Source organism: Magnolia sinica, chromosome 12, assembly GCF_029962835.1.
Source record: "Magnolia sinica isolate HGM2019 chromosome 12, MsV1, whole genome shotgun sequence".
Taxonomy (NCBI): Eukaryota; Viridiplantae; Streptophyta; class Magnoliopsida; order Magnoliales; family Magnoliaceae; genus Magnolia; species Magnolia sinica.
Window position 1 is genome coordinate 942,481 of NC_080584.1, and position 23,150 is coordinate 965,630.

The window sequence follows — 23,150 nt, forward strand, 5'->3', positions numbered from 1 at the left end:
ACTGCTAGGTGAACATGACTAAATAAATACTTGGCTAACACTTTATATTCATCACATTGCACCAGTTAGGACTTGCAATTTGGCGTTGGGTCGCATGTGAGGAAGTATTGGCATACGCGAAATGAGTGTCAAAGTCACTAAGAGGGACTGTTGTTTGGAAAAAGTATGCATCATGTCATACCTTCATGCTTCGCATTTAATAAGAGTTATTAGAAAATATTGTTTTCTCTGAATATCCTTACATGTACTGATTGGGTTGATAACATGTGTAATTTATTATTAATACAACCACTGAGTTGATCACTCACTCCCATTCTGGGATGGTGTTTTAAAACACCAACTAAGCACTTTCATAGATGTAGGTACCGCTGAGGCGAATGCACTCGAAGACGCATACATGGACCAGGAGGAGGAATTCTCATTCTTCTAACTTTTTAACAGGCCGACTTAGACGACATATCATTTAATTAAGGGCTCTAAGTGTTTTGGATCTGGTTGATTATTTTGACTTCTTTTTTTTTGAAAACTTTAAATGTGTTTTGAGCCTAGTTGTAGCCCCGTACCCTGACTCGATGTACTGAAAATATTCGGTTGACTTTCCTCTCCTTTATTATGATTATTTTGGAACCCGTTACTTTGTCTAATATAATTACACAAGTACTCGAATACTATATCATGAATGTAAAATGAACTTCCTGTCCCGAAAGGCGAGATTAATGTCCGGGATCACGGGAGCCGAGTACCCACTCGACCCTCAAAATTGGGGCGTTACAATTTAAGTAGGGATTAGGGCTTCAAGGGTACACATTAATAAGATGATCCACTATCATGCAGACTTCGGTGTACCTTATTTTGAAAAAAACATGTTAAACTAACTTATACAGGCATACACTCATAATCTTATCTTTCAACTGTCATGCTCATCCACCATAAATCTAGATCTCATACTGATTAAGTGATTGACCATCAAATCTAAACCATCAAGTTATCATCAAGTGCAATCAAAACAGTTTTTATAGTTAAAATAAAACTTCAATGATTGAAAACCTTGGAAAAGTCTTTTAAAACTTCTTAACTACCCAGCTCAGTGAAAAGGTACTTGATGAGTTCTTGATTTAATCATATATAGCGATATAACAAGTCCTTAGGTAAACCTAGTAAATCTCATGTTGGCCCAAGTAAGAATTAATTAATTTTGATGGACGTATCCAGCACCACCCACTTTTAATGGCCTCCATCAAACCTCATAAACTAAATTAACACCACCTAGTCAAGATTAATTACCTTTCATGCACAATAAAGTTCTTGATCTAATAATCATAGTCTAGGTAAATGGGCTTCTAGACTATGACTTAAAGTTCGATCCACTAATACAAGTGTTTAAAGGTCCAATACTAAGATCTTGTATCCATGACATACATATATTTTAGAGTAGGCTAAAGGGCAAAGGCAAAATCAACCCCAAATCAACTCTCATTGGTAGAGACATTCCATTCTTACTTAAGTAAATCCCCCCACACAGGACAAATGTACATCTCAAAGCTTGATGTCTACAAATGTATCCCTAGCATTTGTGTCAATCATGGTTTAACAGGGCACTAAGATTAATGGACTATAACTCTCTCCGATTAGTGACCACTGTGTCTTAAATTTTCAAGGCCCATAAGTTTGACTCCTCACATAACTCACATTACATAAGTTCAAGACAATACTGGATATCAGTCAAGGCATATTACATTATTCAAAAGTACCCATAATCATCAAGATCAACACTTACAATTGACCCTATCACATCCATGTAGCCAATGGATCAAGTTAAATATTGATTTTTCAGGGCACAACTCCAACAATGCATATCACATCTACTCCCTCCATTAAAAATTGAAAATTTTAAGAATTTAAAAACAAAATCCCAGTAAAAATTTCCAACAGCAAAATAAGCATGGTATATAAAAAGACATTCTCGCCACTAATAGTGGCCTTCATATATGGGAGAACTGAACTTTTTATGGCACATGGAGAAATCACGCAATATTGTTAACTAAGACTAGAGCATCTTCATCTTCTGACCCCTTTATGCGATCAACTGCTTTATCGACCTACACAAGACAATCACTAATTATGGTTATTTATTAAAATTCAACTAAACACGTAAAGGTAAAGGAGATTAAATAGCTATATTAAGGTGAAGTACCTCATTATTCCAATTCGTTCTGGCTGTCAAGATAATGAGTGTTATAGTTTGCAATCCCACTCCCACAATCATCCCCCACCAAATTCCCTAGAAATCCACACACACAAATAAGGTCATTGGTAAACGAACACATCAATCGCTATTATACAATTTTTGAACTAAAGAGGAAATCCTAGCATTCGGATTTGAACTTTCACCACAACTATTTTATCTCATATGGATCTTGATAATCTAATATTTTGAGGCATCCTGGGGCATTCCCTACAAGCAACACACTACTAGACCAGCACCTAAGTGCAGTGCCTAGTATTAGGCAAGGGTTGGATAAGGCAATTTCTGCATGCAACACGTTGCAGCAAGTCTGAAGTGTGTGCAAGGGTTAGTTAAGGCATCCCTTAGAAGCGATGCGCCTGTCAAGGCATTGGGTGAGGAGAGTAGACAACAGTTCCAACACCATTTTGGATAAGTGTAGGTAAAAAGGCTAGTCCAAGATTTCGTGAGGGTTCCAATGATTAAATCAATGGTAGACAACCCACATTTCAACTTTGAGGCCTCCAACATGGTTGGAGCAATATGTATGGATATTGGGCGATCTCTGTTGGAAGCGGTGATGGATTTGTGCAAATCCAAAACCGTGTGAGCATCGTCTGAGCTAGTTGTGCTAGCTGTGAGATTAGATTTTCTAAAATTAGATTGCTAGCTGTGAGATTTTTCTAGCTGTTGAGATTTTTTTCTAAGTTTACTCTGCTAGCTAAGAGAAGATAAACAGTAGATTTTTCTAGATTTTTTTTCTTTCTCTAGCTGCCCCTGGGATGTATCTGGACAGGGATAGATTAGTCTTTTTACGTAACAAGAAAAGCCTATAACAACACCGTGTATTCATTTCCGTTTCAATACGATTCTAATATAGCAACATATCACTGTTTCTTTTAAAAAAGTTTATTTTCCTGTTTTGAGGTGGCTGCAGCCACTCGTCAGCAAAAGGATTGGGTTTACAACCCAACAAAATGGTATCAGAGACGACGATCCTTGGGCCTTATCAGCAAGAGGCAGATCCTGCACTCTCGGTTTTTTCAAAAAAAAATCAGATTGTTTTTTTTTTTTAAATCAGATTGTAAAAAAAAAAAAAAATTCTGGTTTTTTCAAAACAATCAGATAGCAAAAAGCCAAGGATTTGTCCACAACTCGACTGTTTCAGCAAAGATGGCCAGCACCATCCAGCCGCAGGTTCCTAAGTTGTCAAAGGACAACTATGAAAAATGGTGCATCCAAATGAAGGCATTGTTCGGGTCGCAAGAACTATGGGAGATCGTCACCGATAGGTATGAAGAACCCACTATGGAAGAAGAAGCCGCCTTCACCAACGAAGAAAAGACTGCTCTCAAAAATCAAAGGAAGAGAGACAATAAGGCTTTGTTTCTCCTCTATCAAGGGTTGGATGAATCCACCTTCGAAAAGATTGCCGAAGCAACATCAAGCAAGCAAGCATAGGATACCCTTGGCACCATCTTCAAGGGTGTAGATCGAATGAAGCGGGTTCGCCTTCAAACATTAAGAGCCGAGTTTGAAGCGACTCACATGAAGGAAGGTGAGAATATTACTGATTATTTTTCATATTTGCTTGTAATTGTCAATAATTTGAAAAGAAATGGTGAAAAGATTGAAGATGTCCGAGTTATTGAAAAGATACTTGGATCCCTCACAACCAAGTTTGAGCATGTGGTTGTGGCGATCGAATAATCAAAAGATATTGAGAAACTCTCCATTGAGGAGTTGATGGGATCATTGCAAGTTCATGAGCAACGAATGTAGAAGAATGTCAGTTCCATGCCGATGAAACAAGCTTTAAAGTCAAGATTGACTCTGAATAATAACAATGGTGGATGTGGAACTTCACAACGTGGTAGACGTTTTGCTAACAATCGCGCAAGAAGCAGAGGGCGCGGATACTAACAAAGCTATGGCCAAAGCCAGCAGAAAAATACCAATTTTCGTGGAAGAGAAAATGGTAGAGGTAGATCTATGCATGGACGAGGAAGTACAAAGAACATCCAATGCTACAATTGCAACAAGCTTGGCCACTATGCATCTGATTGCCGGAGCAAGCCGGTGACTCAAGACGAGCTATCCAACTATGTCGAAGCATCAAGCCATAAACAAGAAAGCTCCACACTTCTCCTTGCACAAGAGAAAGGTAGTGATCAGCATGATGCATGGTATCTTGACACGGGTGCAAGTAATCACATGTGCGGCGACAAGAAACTCTCTGTGGAACTCACAAAAGGAGTTCATGGCGATATAACGTTTGGAGACTCATCAAAAACGCCGGTGAAAGGTAAAGGTAAAATCAAAATCTTTCAGAAGAATGATGTTCCAAACTATATTTCCAATGTGTACTACGTACCCAACATGAAAAGTAACATATTGAGTCTCGGATAACTCCTTGAAAAAGGGTATGTCATACACATGGAGAACTCTTCTCTTTCCATAAGAGATATGCATGGACGTTTGATTATAAAAGTCCAGATGGCGAAGAATCGTATGTTTCCTCTTCATATAAACATAATGCTTGAGAAGTGTTTGTATGGAAAAGTAAAGAATGATTCCTGGATGTGGCATCTTCCCTTTGGCCATCTAAACTTCAATGGCTTGAAACTTTTGTCCTCATCAAGCATGGTGCATGGCTTGCCTACCATTGAAGCTCCAAAACATATGTGTGAGGCGTGTACACTTGGGAAACAACAAAGAAACTCCTTTCCAAGTGGAGTATCCCGAAGAGCAAAAGAACCGTTGCAGTTGGTTCACACTGACATCTGTGGACCATTAGAGCCAATCTCTCTTGGAGGTAATAAATACTTTATTACCTTCATTGATGATTTTAGTAGAAAGTTGTGGGTATATGTAATCAAAGAGAAGTCTGCTACTTTTACTATTTTTAAAAATTTTAAGGCCCTTGTTGAAAAAGAAAGTGGTCTTAAAATAAAAACCCCTAGATCTGACAGAGGTGGGGAGTACACCTCAAATGTTTTTCGAGAATATTGTAGGAAACATGGCATTAAGCAACAACACACTGCAGCGTACACGCCACAACAAAATGGAATTGCGGAATGAAAAAACCGCACCATCCTCGATATGACAAGGACCACACTGAAGGAGAAAAGTCTGCCAAAGAATTTCTGAGCAGAGGCAGTTGCATGTATTGCCTATCTGCGCAATAGGTGTCCAACCAAGAGCGTCAGATTCCAGACACCACAAGAAGCATGGAGTGGATATAAGCCGAGCATGGCACACCTTAAGATCTATGGGTGTGTTGCCTATGCTCAAGTTCCAGAAGCAAGAAGGAAAAGGCTTGATGATCGTGGCGAGAAGTGCATCTTCATCGGCTAAAGCGTAGAGTCAAAGGCATACAAGCTCTACAACCCACTAACCAATAAGCTGGTGGTGAGTAGAGATGTGGTATTTTGTGAGGAAGAAGCATGAAAATGGAACGAGGAAAATTCAGCCAAAGAAAAGCAAGTTGAGGTTGAAGAATATGAAGAAGAGAGACATGAGAAGCAAGAGTAGACACCCACATCACCCCCTTCGGATCACAGAAGTCCAGGAGTACGCTCTATCTCTTCTGGAAGTACTTCATCAAATTAGAATTCATCCAGCACATCTTCATCCGATTCTCCTTCACCCTTGGCTCCCATTAAAATGAAAAGCCTCAACGACATCTATGCAGAAACTGAGGAAGTGAATTTACTCTGCCTGTATGCGGACCACGAGCCTCTCACATTCGAGGAGGCTGTGAATGAAGAATGTTGGAGAAAGGCTATGGAAGAATATATTCATGCCATTGAGAAGAATCGAACATGGGAGTTGACCTCACTCCCCAAAAGTCAGAAGACCATTGGTCTCAAATGGGTGTACAAAATCAAGCGGAATGCCGATGGTAAGATCGAACGATATAAGGCAAGGCTCGTAGCAAAAGACTACAAACAGAAATATGGGGTAGACTATGAAGAAGTTTTCACCCCAGTTGCTCGCCTTGACACTGTAAGAATGATTATCTCCCTTGCAGCTCATCACAGTTGGATGATCTACCAACTGGATGTGAAATCTGCATTCTTAAATGGGGTACTCGAAGAAGAAGTATACGTTGACCAGCCTGAAGGCTTTGTCATGCAAGGGGAGGAACACAAGGTGTATCGGCTGAAGAAAGCCCTGTATGGGTTGAAGCAAGCTCCTCGTGCTTGGAATGCACGGATCGACGGTTATCTTCAAGAGAATGGTTTCGTCAAATGTCCATATGATCATGTCGTCTACACAAAGAAGAATGTTCATGGTGATATGCTTATTGCTTGTTTATATGTTGATGATCCGCTATTCACTGGGAACAGCCAGGTGATGTTTGAAGAATTCAAGCAAGCTATATTTAAAGAATTCGAGATGACTGATGGTGGATTGATGTCCTTTTTCTTGGGCATTGAAGTGAAGCAACAGGTCGACGGCATTTACATATCCCAGAAGAAGTACACAAAGGAACTTCTTGAGAAGTTTCAGATGGTCGACTGTAAAGCCGTAAATACACTTGTTACAACAGGCCTGAAGCTCACGAAAGATGGAGAAGGAAGAAACATCGACTCAACCCTATTCAAGAGCTTAATCGGAAGCTTAAGGTACCTCACAATCACTAGGCCAGATATAGTCTACAGTGTTGGGCTTCTAAGCCGATATATGGAAGCCCCAAAAGAGTCACACTGGCTAGCTGCAAAACGAGTACTGAGGTATATCAAAGGGACTATTGAATTTGGTCTTTTTTATCCGTACAATGATGAGGCAATGCTGTATGGATACTCTGATAGTGATTGGGGTGGTGACCAAGATGAAAGAAAAAGCACCACAGGCTATGTTTTCTATCTTGGGTCGACAGCATTCACATGGAATTCAAAGAAGCAGAGTGTGGTTGCCCTGTCCACATATGAAGCAGAGTACATGGCAGCATCGTCCACCGTCTGTGAAGGAATTTGGTTGAGAAATCAGCTAAAGGAGCTGAAGCATTCGCAGGAAGAATCACAGTCATATATGTGGATAACAAGTCGGCAATCGAGCTAGCTAAAAATCCAGTGCAGTATGGAAGAAGCAAACACATTGATACCCGGTACCATTTTCTGAGAGATCATGTGAAGCAAAAAACGATGAAATTAGAGTATTGTCATACTACGGAACAGGTGGCGGATATTTTCACAAAGGCATTGCCGACAGATGCATTCAAACGACTAAGAACGATGCTCGGAATGAAGCCGGTTTTGGTTTGAAGGGGAGTGTTGGAAGCGGTGATGGATTTGTGCAAATCCAAAACCGTGTGAGCATCGTCTGAGCTAGCTGTGAGATTAGATTTTCTTTCTAAAATTAGATTGCTAGCTGTGAGATTTTTCTAGCTGTTGAGATTTTTTCTAAGTTTACTCTGCTAGCTAAGAGAAGATAAACAGTAGATTTTTCTAGATTTTTTTTCTTTCTCTAGCTGCCCCTGGGATGTATCTGGACAGGGATAGATTAGTCTTTTTACGTAACAAGAAAAGCCTATAACAGCACCGTGTATTCATTTCCGTTTCAATACGATTCTAATATAGCAGCATATCACTGTTTCTTTTAAAAAAGTTTATTTTTCTGTTTTGAGGTGGCTGCAGCCACTCATCAGCAAAAGGATTGGGTTTACAACCCAACAATCTCGAGCCCTCCTTAAGTATATAAAAAATAAAATAAAAAGCATTGCTACATTCCCATTGTTTTTTTTTTAGTTGACTCCACTTGATTTAGATTGGACTTACCTTATGATGACAAAGAAAAAAAAAAAAAAAGTTTGTCTCTGATGTGATATTTTAAGTGAAAAAAAAAATGTAGGAAAATTGAATTTCTCTTAGTTGAATTACAACCCAAACACTTTTAAATGTAAAAGAAAAGCATTTTTCAGGACTTTTATTTAACAAAACAATAAAAATACAGTACTCCTAGCACTGACATTAGTTTCCCATCCACTTATATCACAATTTTGATTTCGTTTGTATTCTTATAGTTTACCCCAATTCGAACTAGAGCCCTGCATCCCATGAAACCCATGATCTAAAACTCTGGGAGGCCATAGCAAAGAGATGCAAATCAGTGGAGGAAACTGTTTTCTTTTTCCATGGCCCACTAAAGTTTTGGATCAAAGTAAAAGTTGGACCCCTGGGTTTCATGGGGTGCTGCATCACGTGGACCATTCAAATTTTGGACACTCGTCACGTATGATGAGTTCTCTGCATGAGTTCAGTGAGAACTGGTGTGAAGCTAAGAGTTCGGTGAGAACTGGTGTACAGCTGAGCATTTGTGTGTGTGTGTGTGTGTGTGTGTGTGTGGGGGACATGTTACGGTGGTTTGTGTACACCCTGATCCATAGCTCAAGTGGTAGTCTGAGTGAAACCTGATCCATAGCTCAAGTGGTAGTCTGAGTGAAAGACACCTTGTTTCAACACCGAGGTCTTGGTATCGATCCCTAGTGGGGGCGGCTAACAGTGAAGTGTGAACTAACAGTGTGGTGTACTAACAAGATAACAAGAGAGAGAGGGGGGGGGGAGGTGTGAACTAACAGGGTGGTGTACTAACAAGATAACAAAGAGAGAGAGAGAGAGAGAGAGAGAGAGAGAGAGAGAGAGAGAGTTGTGTTGAAAGCTCACTGCAACTCCCAGACTTGTTTTGAACCCAAGAACACAGCCAATGGGGAGACCAATAATGTAGTAGGTCCCAAGGTTAACATAGGCCACTAATGCTTGCCACCCACTCCCGATGGCCACACCTGCATTCTCCACCATTTGTATAAATCACCACCAAATATTAGTTCCAACTCACATGTGCCACTTGTACATGGTGATCGGGACTGTTGATTTGCTAGGCCATTCTATGTTACCCCAAAAGAGCAACTCCTTCAAATTTTATCATACAAAGCTCAAATGATCAAACAATCATGGTTGTCTGCACTGGTGGCCCACCGGATCAACAGTCTCTATCACCAACATGTTTTCCACACTCCATGATAGCATTTTGTACTCTTGTTAGGATGTATATATTACCTGAAAGAATGGGTTGAATTCCATTCAAGAAGACAGAGATGGCAAGCAATGGAGTCAGGTTGGAGACTGCCTCAATAACCTCACTATCACTAGTAAAAAGCTTGCTTAATGGGGAATGAAATATCAAAACAATAGCGCTGAAGATTAAGCTGATGATGACGGATGTCCCCACCACGACAAACACGGAAAATCTAGCCACCCTTGGATGTGCGGCCCCAAGCTCATTGCCTACTCGAATGCTACAATCAGAACCACACAAAATCTAAAAATAAATAAATACATGTCAAATAAATATAGTTACATGGTTAAGAGGCTTGATGGACTCGTCGGGTCTCAAGTTGAGTCATGACTCGGTCCATTCCGAAGTGAATTGACCCCACTCGGCCGACCTGGGGCAGACTCCTTGAATAGAACGAGATCAGGTCCAACTAAGTCCGAGTCGAATCAGGACTGTAGCATAGGAGTAAATCAAAGTCTTATCTAATTAAGATTTTAATTTATTTAATTAATCGAGAAGGTATTCAAGCCAACCAGGTGGACCTCATAGGTCATTTGGACCTCATAGGTGGACCTGGTCAAGGGTTAGAGCACCCATAGGTGGTGAAAACCCACCATGGTGTGAGTGTGTGGCGGTGTATGTGTGCGCGTGTTAAAAAAATAAATATAAATATAAAATTTAATAAATAAATAAACAAAAACAAAACAAACATTTTCCACTTTTGGTAGGTCAGGACTTGAAAAACAAGACCAAGTTTGTGGGCCCCACTGCAATATATATAGAGAGAATGCTCACCTCGGCACCTTCTTACATGAGCACCCATGTGCACCTTTGCACATGTGTTATGGTTACATAATTTGAATGGTCCATGTGACGCGCACCCCTTGAAACTCTATGGGCCCAGCCTGATCCAAAACTCTAGTAGGCCATAGCAAAGAGATGCAAATCAAGGGAGGAAATTGTTTCCTTTTGTCATGGCTAGAGTTTTGTATCGGGCTGAAAGTTAGGCTTGTGAGGTTTCAAGGGGTGCCGCAGCACATGGACCGTTCGGATTCTACAGCCATGACACGTGTGCAAAAGTGCGCATGGGTGCTCACGTGAGAAGGCGCATAGGTGAGCATTCCTATTTGGAACATTTAAGGGCATGAGCCCATAAATGATGCAAATCCAAATCACAAGTGGACCACACCACAAGAAGTTGTTTGAATAATGACACCATTGATGAACTATTTATTGTGGTGTGGTCCACTTGAGCTTTGGATATGCCTTATTTACTTTCTCATATCCCGCAATGATCAGGGAAAAATGAACGGACGGTGTGCCTTATATCATAGTGGAGCCCACAGGATTTTGGTAACAAAATAAGGATGAATTCCACCTGATTTTCTAAGTGAAATTCCAACACCTAATATAAATTATTTCTATGCTTTTATCATTTACATGGAATATGCAACCTGTAAATAACATAACAGATGATATTTAGAGAATAAAATTTACTTGTCAGTCATAATCGGCAAGTCACTTAGGCTTGAGGGATAAGTGACTTTTGCACTTACAACTTAAAAACATACAAACATCACAGCATCCAAATGACCATAGGTTACTCCCAACACAATGGATAACTTTCAACCTTTAATATGTGTGTGACATCCAATCTGTCCGTAAATGTTAGCCATATGATTAGGACCACCTTGTGCAAAAATCAGCCACATCCACTGATCAAAATGTCCCACACTTATATTTTACGATTTTTCAAATGGTTAGACATTATTTCTTATATGTGGCCCACCTAATGACTAGATAGGGCTGATTTTTGAAATAGGTAATCATCATGTTGGGGCTAAGATATTGGATGGGTTGGATGTGGCATGCACTTAATAGAATGAAATTTATTTGTGGACCGTAACTTGTGATCTAACCCATTGGACTTAACATCTTCTCTTATTAATCCCATATTTAAGTAGGGAAAGGTACCATGAGGTCCACCTCATGGGAACATTCAATAAGGTCGAGCTCTGTGGGCCCCACCGTGATGTGTGTATGTACATGCATATATGGGCTGTTTGATGATTACATACCTGGCTGCTGTACTGAGGCCCAACATGAACATCATGTCCCACGTCAGATAATTCATACTGAGATGCACCATAACAATGAAAACGGTCATTTTTAAGTATCCAATACGTAGAAATACTAGAGTATTAAATGGCTCCACACAATGAAGAATTATTGGGGATCTGACAACTAGGGCCATGTTTCAATGATCCTGACCATTCATCTGTTGCACCCTACTGTGGATTGATCATGATCCATGAATCTCCCAGATTGAAAGACGAATGGCCATCAATATTGGGCCTGTTTTCAGCCTTCTACGAGCAGCCCATAAATCCAACGGTTAGGAATGCCAAATCAAGGAGATTCCAGTGATGTTGTCCATCCATGGTGTGTTCCAGCAGACTAATGGTCTCGATCAGTGACCATGGCCCCCCACATGTCAGAACCAAAACCCAAGGATACTACACAAAGCCTTGGGTCGATGATCATATAATTCCTGTTGAAATCATATACTATTACCAGAAGTGCTCCTAGGTGCATGAGGACACTTTGGAAAGTACATTGACCGATCAATCCAGACTGTTCATTGCGTTCAGCATAAAATTTAATGGACTATAATGTGGAAATCACACTGATGGGATGATCCAATCCGTCCATAAGTCGACCTTCTCTTTGACAGCCATCTGTTTCCAAACCTATGGATGGCATGTCAGAACTCTCTTAGAAATGTATTTTTTTTTTTAAAGAATCATAAGCAATCCATGGACCCCAAGAAATGGATGGCTCAAATTATTGGTTAGGCCTTCCATAAATGATCTTGACCATATCTGATGGTTTGAACCATCCGATCAGTGTGATTTATATAAACTGTAGCCCATGAATTGTGTTCTGGACATAATGGACGGCCCAGATCGATTGATTGGAGTCCAATGCAGAATCCCAAAATGAAAACGTACTTATATGGAAGGGATTAGAATGTAAAAATACCATATGGAAATGGAATCGAGTGAAATTTCAGGATTGGGGAGGAGGCCTGATATAAGCACTAGCCCTTGGCTGTACCATATCTCCAGGCTGCATCCATCCACACATCAATAAGAAAATACACACACAAACACAAAAGTAACTAAGTTTTCACTTATCAGCATTCATGGAAGATGGACCCCACTTGATAAAATATTATATAAGGAGAGCTTGATATAGGTGAATCTATCACTGTCCGATCAGAGATCAACCGGTCTTAGAAGGTGGACCCCACTCGATCCCACCGGTCATTGATCAGATGGTTGTGCTGGTTGCTTTCCTATGGCACTGATTTTTTTTCCCCTTCATCAAGGTCTGTGTGACCTTGTGAACAGGTTGAATGGTCAATAAACATCATAGTGGCCCTAGGAAGGTTTCAAGCAGTGGGTGTCATTATCCCCACTATTTCCCGTGGTGTGGTCCACTTGAACTTTGGATATGCTTCAATTTTGAGCTCATACACTAAAATGAGCTGGTAAAATGGATCGATAGCGTGGATAAGACATACATCACGGTGGGATCCAAAATTTACTCAAAAGGCTACCTGGAACCCACCATGATGTATCTCTTATCCACGCTGTCCATCTTTTTTACCAGCTCATTTTAGGGTATAAGCCCAAAATTAAAGCATATCCAAAGCTCAAGTAGACCACACCACATGAAAAGTGGGAACTAAACACTTACCTACCATTGAAAACTTCTTAGGGCATAGAAGTTTTGGATCAAGCTGAAATTTTTTCCCTTAATTCCATGCTTGTGTGATCTTAAGAACAGGTAATTGAATAACAAATAAACATCACTATAGCCCCAAGGAATATTTCAATGGTGGGTATCATTATCCCACTATTTCCAATAATGTGGCCCATTTGAGCTTTGGATATTCTTCAATTTTGGGCTCATAAACTAAATTGATCTGATAAAATGAATGGATGGCATGGATAAAACATATACATCATGATGGGCCCCACATAGTACTAATCCCCATCTACCTGTGTTAGGCTTCTTACTTTAACTGGATACCTCGATTGCCACATGAAAAATAGAAGATACACATACCACGAAAGAGCGACGAACGTACCATAACATAAAAGCTGACGAGACGGTTAGCTTAAGATAGGACCACAACCCAAAAAAGGCCTTGGTAGATAACCCAGTCCATGTCTCTTTGCAAGATGGGCTCAGGACTATATAAACCCCAGTCAGGATTGCAAGGAGCCACCAAGAAAAACTGAGTGTAAGAGCAGCTCCAAAAAGTCCATATTTCAAAACAAAAACAGCCAACCATGTGAGAAGCAAATGCAATAAGAAAACACCCACAGCTATATAAGCTAAGGGGTTTACAATGTTCTGAGCCTGAAGAAATCTCTGCATTGGACAGTTGAGTGCAAATGCATAGAGCTGTGGGATCAGACCATGTGCGAATATCTGACCCTGGACTGCTATTTCTGGCGATTGACCTATTGCTCGGAGGACAGGGCCAGAGTACCAATAGAGAAATGAGAGGCCGAACGCAGCTGCTAGGTGTAGGATGATGGCCTTCTGGCAGATTATCCCCATTGCGTTGTATTTCTTGGCCCCGTAGGCTTGGCCACAGACAGTTTGTACTGCACTAGCCATGCCTAGCTGATTACAGAGAAGGAGAGGTGATTTGATTAGTGATATGTAAGAGATTAGGATGGTAATTTGACTTAGAGGGATCAGATTCGTCTACAACATTTGTTGTAGTCTGAGTTCTGTGGGGGACATTGTGTTGTTTGTGTGAAATCTACACCGTCCATCAAATGGATCCCTTCATGTTCATCGTACTTGTGAAATATTAGCTGATTCTGAAAATCAAGTGAGCCACACCACTTGGAACGATGTAATAGAATTATGCACAAAAACTAAGTTATTGCTGTGTGGCCCACCTCCTGATGATTATCACTTGATGAGCGGGTTGGCTGACATATACACCCTAAAGTGGGCCCCACGCATTAGGTGGATGTTTCCTGTGGTGCGGCTCACTTGACTTTTTGATATTCCTCCTGCCAAACGGATGGATAGTTCTCATAAATATCACAGTGGGCCTACCTAGATTTTGTCGCAGTAACTTGTTACGTCACAATCTGGGATGCTGCAACTTTGGTAGTGAAATGACGTGGAGAGATTTGATTGATGGCCCTACACTGTCAGAGATGGGTCCAAGCCTTTTTATATAGAGTCGGGATCCCCTGTTATCAGGTTAACAGAGAATTCCTGTTGCCCTAATGGTTTGGCGTTCGAAGCTGTTTTTTATTATTTTTATTTTTTTAGTGAGTGGTGACGTGGACCAATGAGAATTTGGGTATCAGGAGTTCTCTGTTGACTCTGTTGACTTGGTAACAGAGGATCCGGACTCATATATATATTGTTTTTGGGTGGATTGATTAGGGACCCAACACCACCCCGTCAGCTGGTGGAAAAGCTTGGTGAACCCCACCATGTTGCATATGTGTTTTATACACACCATCCATCGATTTTTCGAGCTAATTTTAGGCAATCAGCCCAAAAATAATTTAGATCCAACGCGCAAGTAGACCACACCAAAACAGTGGGATAATGACACCCACCGTTGAAACGTTCTTAGGGCCCACCATGATGATTATTTGCCATTCAACAGGTTCATTAGGTCATATAGACATGGATGAAGTGAAAACATACATACCAGCATGATCCGAAACTTCTGTGTGGGCATTAAGAAGTTTTCAACTGTAGCCGTTCAATCCCCACTGTTTCCGGTGGGTTTACTTGAGCTTTGGATCTACCTTATTTTTTTATCGCAGTCCCTTAAAATGAGCTGGCAAAATGGATCAACGGTGTTGATAAAACACATGCATCATTGTGGGGGCCATAGAGCTTTTCCACCAGCTAGCTGGGTGGTGTTGGATCACCACCCAATCCGATCCAGCAGCCCACCAATCAAATCTCAACACGTCTTCTCACCAGAAGTAGATTGGGTGGTGACCTAAACACCACCCTAATGATCATGCATTCAATCCAATCCATCAAATTAACGAACCTCCCATCATTAAGCGAAATCCATCAAATGAGAAGTAATGAGCATGCATCTCTTTGTCAGGAAAACATTGAATGGTTGGTTGAAAGTTTCTTTCATGTCAGCATCAATGAATGTTAGCTATTACAGCATGGAGTACTTGTAAAAATCGAGCCATTCATTAGGTGGGTCTCACAGCGGACATGTCATGGTCCTAATCTCTCTCTCTCCCTCTCTCTCTCTCTCTATGAGAGTGACCAACAACCAATATTCAACCGTTACATGTCTGTCAGCTCATGAATGGACACAGGGATGTTGAAGCTGGCCAATGCTGGCAATGGCTTGGATTGGTGCATGCACACATCAACATGAATGGTATGAGAAATTTAAAGATATTTGTAGAAATGGCAATAGAAGAACTATATTTATTTATATTGATGCTCAAAAACTAAGTTGTTGCCGTGTGGCCCACCTGAGTTTTTTGTTATCAGGATAACTTTTGGAGGGTCTGTTAATCCTGATGATTATCACCTGATGAGCAGGTTGGCTGACATATACACCCTAAAGCAGGCCCCACGCATCATGTGGATTTTTCCTGTGGTGCAGCTCACTTGACTTTTTGAGATGCCTCACCTATGGGCTCGTGTCCTACCGTGATATTGGCAAAATGAGCGGACAGGGTGTATTTCTCATAAACATCACAGCGGGCCGAACAGACGCAGGAACTTGGTGTCCCACAATATGGGATGTTGCCTGCTTTGGTGGTGAAATGACAAGGAGAGATTTGAATGATGGCCCCACACTGTTAGAGATTATTCAAGCCTTGTTATTGTTTTTGGGTGGATTGGGTAGTGACCCAACACCACCCAGTTAGCTGATGTAAAAGCTCGGTTGACCCTTCCATAATGTATGTGTTTTATCCACACCATCCATTCATTTTGCCAATTAATTTTAGGCATCAGCCCAAAAATAATTTAGATCCAACGCTCAAGTAGACCACACCAAAACAGTGGGATAATGACACCCACCTTTGAAAGGTTCCTAGGGAGCACCATGATTATTATTTGCCATTCTACATATACATGGATGAAGGGAAAACATTAATACCAGCATCATCCGAAACTTCTGTGTGGGCCCTATGAAGGTTTCAACTGTAGGCTTTTAATCCCCACTATTTCCAGTGGGTTTACTTGAGCTTTAGATTTGCCTTATTTTTTGTTTCATGCCCTAAAATGAGCTAGCAAAATGGATTGGCCGCATGGATAAAACACATACATCATTGTGGGGCCATGTATAGAGCTTTTCCACGTCCAGCTAGCTGGATGGTGTTGGATCACCACCCAATCCGATCCAGCAGCCCACCAATCAAATTTCAACCTGTCTTCTCACCATAAGCCGATTGGGTGGTGACCTAAACACCACCCTGATGATCATGCATTCAATCCAATCCATCAAATTGATGATCTTCCCATCATTAAGCGAAATCCATCTTTTCAGGAAAACATTGAATAGTTGGTTGAAAGTTTCTTTCATGTCAGCATCAATGAATGTTAGCTATTACATGGAAAATGAGAGATGAAACTGCTGAGGGTAGGTGGCACACTTTCTAGCATGGAGTACGTGTAAAAATCTAGCCATTCATTAGGTGGGGCAGTGGACATGTCATGGTCTCTCTCTCTCTCTCTCTCTCTCTCTCTCTCTCTCTCTCTCTCTCTCTCTCTCTCATGGTGACCAACAATCAATATTCAACGGTTACATATCTGTCAGCTCATGAATGGACACAGGGATATTGAAGCTGGCCAATGCTGGCAAGTTGGTGCATTCACACTTCTCATATCAACATGAATGGTATGAGAAATTAAAAGATATTTGTAGAAATGGCAATAGAAGAACTATATTTATTTATATTAGATCAAAAGAAGAGCTTTGGTAAGCCCACACACGTGTACAGAACAGCTATGTACATGCAATAGCTCCGAGGTCCAATCCATCCATCAATAGGTGGGCCCAAATACTGAAATTAGGTGGACAAACTAGAAAATTCAGCCAAGTTATTTGACCCACCTAACCAATAAATCAAATATAAATATTGGGTGAGGGCATATATATATATATATATATATATATATAGTAGGGGTATTCAATAAATAGATTGGATCTCAAACCTACATGCATTAATGCTGGCACATGTGTAACATGTATATGAGCTACTGCACACTCTTGTAAAGTTAGCTAAGCTCATCATAAGAATAATAAAGAAGAAGAGAAATGACCACCTGCAAACAACTGCACCACTCATCAATGTATAGGCCATTTTTGGCTGTTCCATACATTAAATATTTCTTTTTTTGTCTTCCCCTTTTATGCAGTGGCTAAAAAAGTCCTTGTGCCATAAGGAATGGTGCAGTTCCTATGGGTGGTCAATTCAAAACGGATAGACACAATCCACACCGTGGGTCCCATTCTGTGAGTTAGTTGACCTCGAATGGCCTGCTACATAAAGATAGATGGCTTGTATGTCCTGTAATAATGCCCGGATCGAAATTTAAGGCAGATTTATGATTTACACTTCAAACAGTAATTTCTCCTTATTTGAATTGAATTTTTTCAAATTATAAGTACCTTGGGCCTAAATACGCCATACCCTATGTAGGACTAGGCCTGAATCCTTCTACTTCCATTTGGCCTTCTTTTAATCCACCCATGTTAGGAATTAATGTATATATGCTACATCTTACATCAATATCTCATACCTACATGCGATGCTGGAACATGTGTAGCATCTGCATGAGCTATTGTGTGCCCATGTAAACTTAGCAAAGCACATCAAAAGAATAACAAAGAAGAAGAGAAAGGATCACCTAGAGACAGTTGCACCATTCCTTACTGATGTTATGTTTTTAACCGTCAGATACATTAAATATTTAGTTTTTATCTTTCCATTTAATGTAGCTAGAGTTGTACATGAGCTGAGTTAGCTCGGTTAACTCGCTCAACTTGACTTGAAAAAGCTCAATTCAACTCAGTTCAAAACTGAGTGTGAGCCGAGTTCGAGCTTGCCCGAGCTCAACTCAACTCGAATCGACTCAGTGACTCGATTGTTTGATATTGATGTTGCTCACCAAGTTTTTGAAGAAACAACTCAATGAAGTATTGTTTCGGGTGCATACATTCTCTACGAGATTGGCTAGTGGCAAGGAAGGAATGGATACGAAACAAATCACTGAAAAAAAAAAAAAAACTTCACATTATGAAATTGTTGTCAAATCGTGATGTTGATGTTGCTTGCAAGGTATTTGATGAATACATGTATGCTAGTATTATTATTTTGCATTATGTGAAAAATTAAAGATGTGCTCTATGTATTTGAGAAAATGTTGCATAGGCTCAAATTGGCCCAAGTTGATGACTAAACCAAACCGAGCTCACCAGTCAGACTCAAGGACCGAGCCAAGCTGAGTTCGAGCTAGGGTTAGCTACTAGCCAAGCTATGCCAAGCTCAACTCGGTTCAACTCGTGTTTGGCTCTAAATGTAGCCAATGGCTAAAAACACCCTGTCTCACTAGGAATGGTTCAGTTCCTATAGATGGTCAGATCAAAAGAGGGCATAATGTAGTAGTGCTATTTCAATAAATTAATTATATCTCAAACCTATGTGAAATGCTAACACATGTGTAGCATGTACATGAGCTATTGCACACCCATGTAAACTTCAAAAATCTCATCAAAAGAAAATCAATAAAGATAAAGAAACGACCAATGGCTGACAACTGCTGCACCAGCCCTCATGGTAAGGACATTTTCAACCATCAATTTACCTCTTTTATTTTCCCCATTTAATACAGCCAACGGCTAAAATTGACCTATCCTATTTGGATGGTGCAGTTCATAAAGATGGGTGACTCATTTGATCTCCAATCAGATCATGACCCCCCGTTCACATTTTAAAAACTAGAGCACAACACAAGAAAAATGATAAAATAATTTTAAAGAATGCGAAGTTACCATGATTCCATAAGCAAGCCCTTGAATTCCAACATTAGCTATAGATGCCCCAGCCAGCTCTAGAGCCCCTAGATGGCCCACCATCATTTGGGTCGATAAGCTAAGCATGAAATTGAAAATGGACACGATGATCGATGAACCGGATAGGATCCACAGGACCTTTGATTCCCAGACAGTGACCCGTGTCACCCACCCACATGGCAACGGCTCGCTCTCTAGCAGCCCTTCGATTGCGTCAGATGATGCATGGACCACTGACTTGAAGTAAAGCAACGGTTGCAAAGTGCTGTCCCCCATGGCTAGTTTGTGTCAGTCCTTAAATTCTACAAGATGTACTTACACTGTGTCATTGCACCCATATATATTGAACGGCCAGATTCTATCTACCCTTCTTACCAGCACTTAAAAGATTTTTAAAAGAAAAGTAGTTTGGGCTGTCTGTCCTCGTTTCCACCTAACTTTTAAGATTAGGCACGTTCGTACGTGGTACCTGTACCACCACAACTTGTAGGTGTACTGGGTTGTTGGGAGGCCCTTGACAATTTCAAATCTGATCCACACCGTTCATTGTGTTCGTTTCCTCATGTTTACCTTACAAGCTAAAAATATGGATGAATGGATTGGACCACAATGCATGGAACAATGTAAAATCATGGTTCACATATGTAAATTCAGGTGGTGTGGCCCACATGGAGCTAAGTTTTATTTATATCCGTTCATCCTAATCGGGCACATGAGATGAATGGATTGGACAGCATATATATGATATGACACGGTTGGTCTGTAAACTGTGGTGAAGGTTTTATTGGTTGGTGGCGTCTCTTCCTGGCCGTTCCTTGTGGTGTGGATCACGTGAGTTGATAGTTGCATTAAATCGATTTTTGGCTCTACGTACTAATATCCACGGGCGTATCTAATAAATGGGTTGGATTTGTTATATTAATAACGTGGGCCCCACGTAAGCCCCATAGGGACCATCTAATCCTCTTTTTATCTCTTTATAGAGATTTCATGACGTTATCTTTGGGCCTCACCATGATGTATGTGTTTCATCCATGCCGTCCATCTATTTTTCTAGATCATTTTATGATATGAGACCAAAAATGAGGTATATTTCAATCTCAATTGGACCACATTACAGGAAACAGGGTTGAATGAACGGAGACCATTAAAAACTTTTTGTGGGCCATAAAAGTTTTGGATCAACTTGATCTTCGTTTTTTCCCTTCATCTGGGTCTCTATGACCTAATCAACGTATTAGATGTAAATTAAACAGTACAGTAGGTGTTAGAAGGATTTTAATGGTGGATATCCAATCAGTATTGTTTTCGTGTGGTGTGGTCCACCAGAGATTTATATCCCTCTCATTTTTTATATTAAGCCCTAAAATGTTCCGTAAAAATGGATGAATGTAATGTATGAAACACATACACCATGGTGGGGCCCACAGAGCACCGACCACCAGCCACCGGGCTGGTGTCAGGGGGAGTAGCCAATCCGTTTCCGTGGTTTAGGTACTACCCGCCTGTTTCGAGCTCGGGACAGGTGGAGGCTCCGAGGGCCACTGAGGGGCCAGCGTGATGAATGAACTTTATCCACACCGTCCATCCATTTTTTCATATTCTTTTAGAATATTATACCAAAAAGGGAGATGATAAAAATCTCAAATGGGCCACACAGTGGTGATTAAATTTCTACCGTTGAAAATTTCTTAGGGACCGTAAAAGTTTTAGATCAAGATGATATTTGTTTTTTTCACTTCATCCAAGTGTATATGACCATATTAAGTGGGCGTTAGAAAGGTTTCGACAGTGGTCGTCCTTAGCACCGCTGCTTCCTATGGTGTGGTCCGCTTGAATCTTGGATATTCCTTATTTTTTGTCCAGTACTCTATAATGATATTGAAAAAAGGGATGATAGGTGTGGATAAGATTCATACATCACAGCGGACCCTCCAGTGGCCCTCGGAGCCTCTGCATGTCCCGAGCTCGGAACAGGCGGCGGGTCTGGGGAGTGGTACCTATCCCCCCTCCCCCAACGTACGAGTATTAGATGGTGATGGGGAAGCTGATTGGTATACTTTTGGTAGGTAAGATGTGACCCGACATCTGTTGGGGCCACCTTGATTTACGAGTTTTATCTTTGTAGCCCATTTGTTTATGTGGGCTACAAAAGTTTTAGATAAAGCTGATATTTGTATTTTCACTTTATTCAGGTTTGTATAATCTTATTAATAAGTTGGATGTCAAATAAACATTGCATCAGGCCTTGGTAAGTTTTTAGTAGTAGGCGTTCAATCCACATTGTTTCTTGTAATGTGGTCCACTTAAGATTTGGATCTACTTCATTTTATGCTCTTGCCCTAAAATGATCTGAAAAACGGATGGATGACATTGATATGCAACACATATTAACGTGGCCCTACGGTGCCCAACCTGATGACTTCACCGGTGTTATGGCACGGCGGGATTTGATTAAGCCACCATTGTAAAAGATATGGGCGGTAGCCCCAACACTTCCTAACCAGGTGGTGTTAGGCATCGTGGGGCCATTGTGATGTATGTGCTCCATATCAATGCTCTCCATTTGTTTTGACAGCTGATTTTAGACATGAACTAAAAAAATGAAGCACATTCAAAGCTCAAGTAAGCTACATGGCACAAAACAGTGGAGATTATGACACTAACAGTAATTGAAAACTTCCTAAGGCCCACTATGATACTTATTGGCTATCCAACTTGTTGGTAAGGTTACATCAACCTAGATGGGAAAATAAAAACATCCGCTGGAGTCAAAACTTTCATAGCTCCCAAAAAGCTTCTAGTGTTGGGCATTCAATCACCATTGTTTTCTATTGTGTGTGATCTAGTGGCGTTTTTGGTGTGTTTTATTTTTGACTCTTAACTTAAGATAAGATAACAAATTCCGATGGACAATCCAATGAAACACGCATCACGGCAAGCCTTTAGGCACCCAACACAACTTAGGTAGGTGGTGTTGGGGTCACTACACAATCAACTTCCATCAAAGGAGATTTGTGGTTACCTCAATACCACGTAACTTGGTACCATTGAAATATCTAGGATTTGATTGGGTTTAGTGTAACATCCTTAATTTTCACTGTTTTGAATTTTCAAAAATCTATCAATTTTTATTTTTATTTTTATTTTATTTAATTAACCTAAATATTACTTAATGACCATTAGCAGTAAATGTCAGTTTACACAGGGTGTACCAGTGAAGAACCGCATAAGTCCGGTTAATCATGTAACGTCCCATCCAACCAGAACAGTATACTGAGGCGTCCTCGTAGGATTTGCCGCAGGACCGTTCGTTTAAACTACTTATGATTTGGTGCCATAATTAAATTAAGTTAGGATTAGCCCACTAGAGTAGACCAGTCGGGTTGTGATTGGGCCAAGTGCGGGCCGTTAAGTCAAATGGCCATTTACACTTGGCAGCAGCCCGTGCGGGCTATACCCCGACATGGGAAGGTCAGAAAATTATAAAAATTGAGGGGAGCATAGATCTCATTGGGCTTAGGGACCATCGCGGACCACGGACCCAGTGGCACCCAGAAGTGTAATCTGGCACTTGCCAGATGCGCCCCACCAATGTTAAAATTGGAATCTGGCACGTGTAAATAAAAAACTGAAATGTAAGACATTTCAGCCATCAGATTTCTTCATAATTTACGATGAGGGTACAATGTATTTTTCTACACCCGCCCACAAAATATGGGTCCCGATCGTGGCACGGTGACCGTTGAT

General features: G+C 40.7%; 1 protein-coding gene across 1 annotated transcript; it reads right to left on the minus strand.

Annotated features, from left to right (window-relative positions):
• Nucleotides 1–1,806: 1,806 nt before the first annotated feature.
• Nucleotides 1,807–19,706, minus strand: LOC131220734 (protein DETOXIFICATION 41-like). Its single transcript, XM_058215547.1, has 8 exons — nucleotides 19,380–19,706; nucleotides 13,440–13,984; nucleotides 12,326–12,412; nucleotides 11,362–11,418; nucleotides 9,286–9,524; nucleotides 8,893–9,011; nucleotides 2,195–2,281; nucleotides 1,807–2,099 (listed from the first exon to the last, which is right to left on the minus strand). The coding sequence occupies exons 1-8, from the start codon at nucleotides 19,674–19,676 to the stop codon at nucleotides 2,025–2,027; spliced, it is 1,506 nt and encodes a 501-aa protein (XP_058071530.1). The 5' UTR covers nucleotides 19,677–19,706; the 3' UTR covers nucleotides 1,807–2,024.
• Between the last annotated feature and the right edge of the window lie 3,444 nt (nucleotides 19,707–23,150).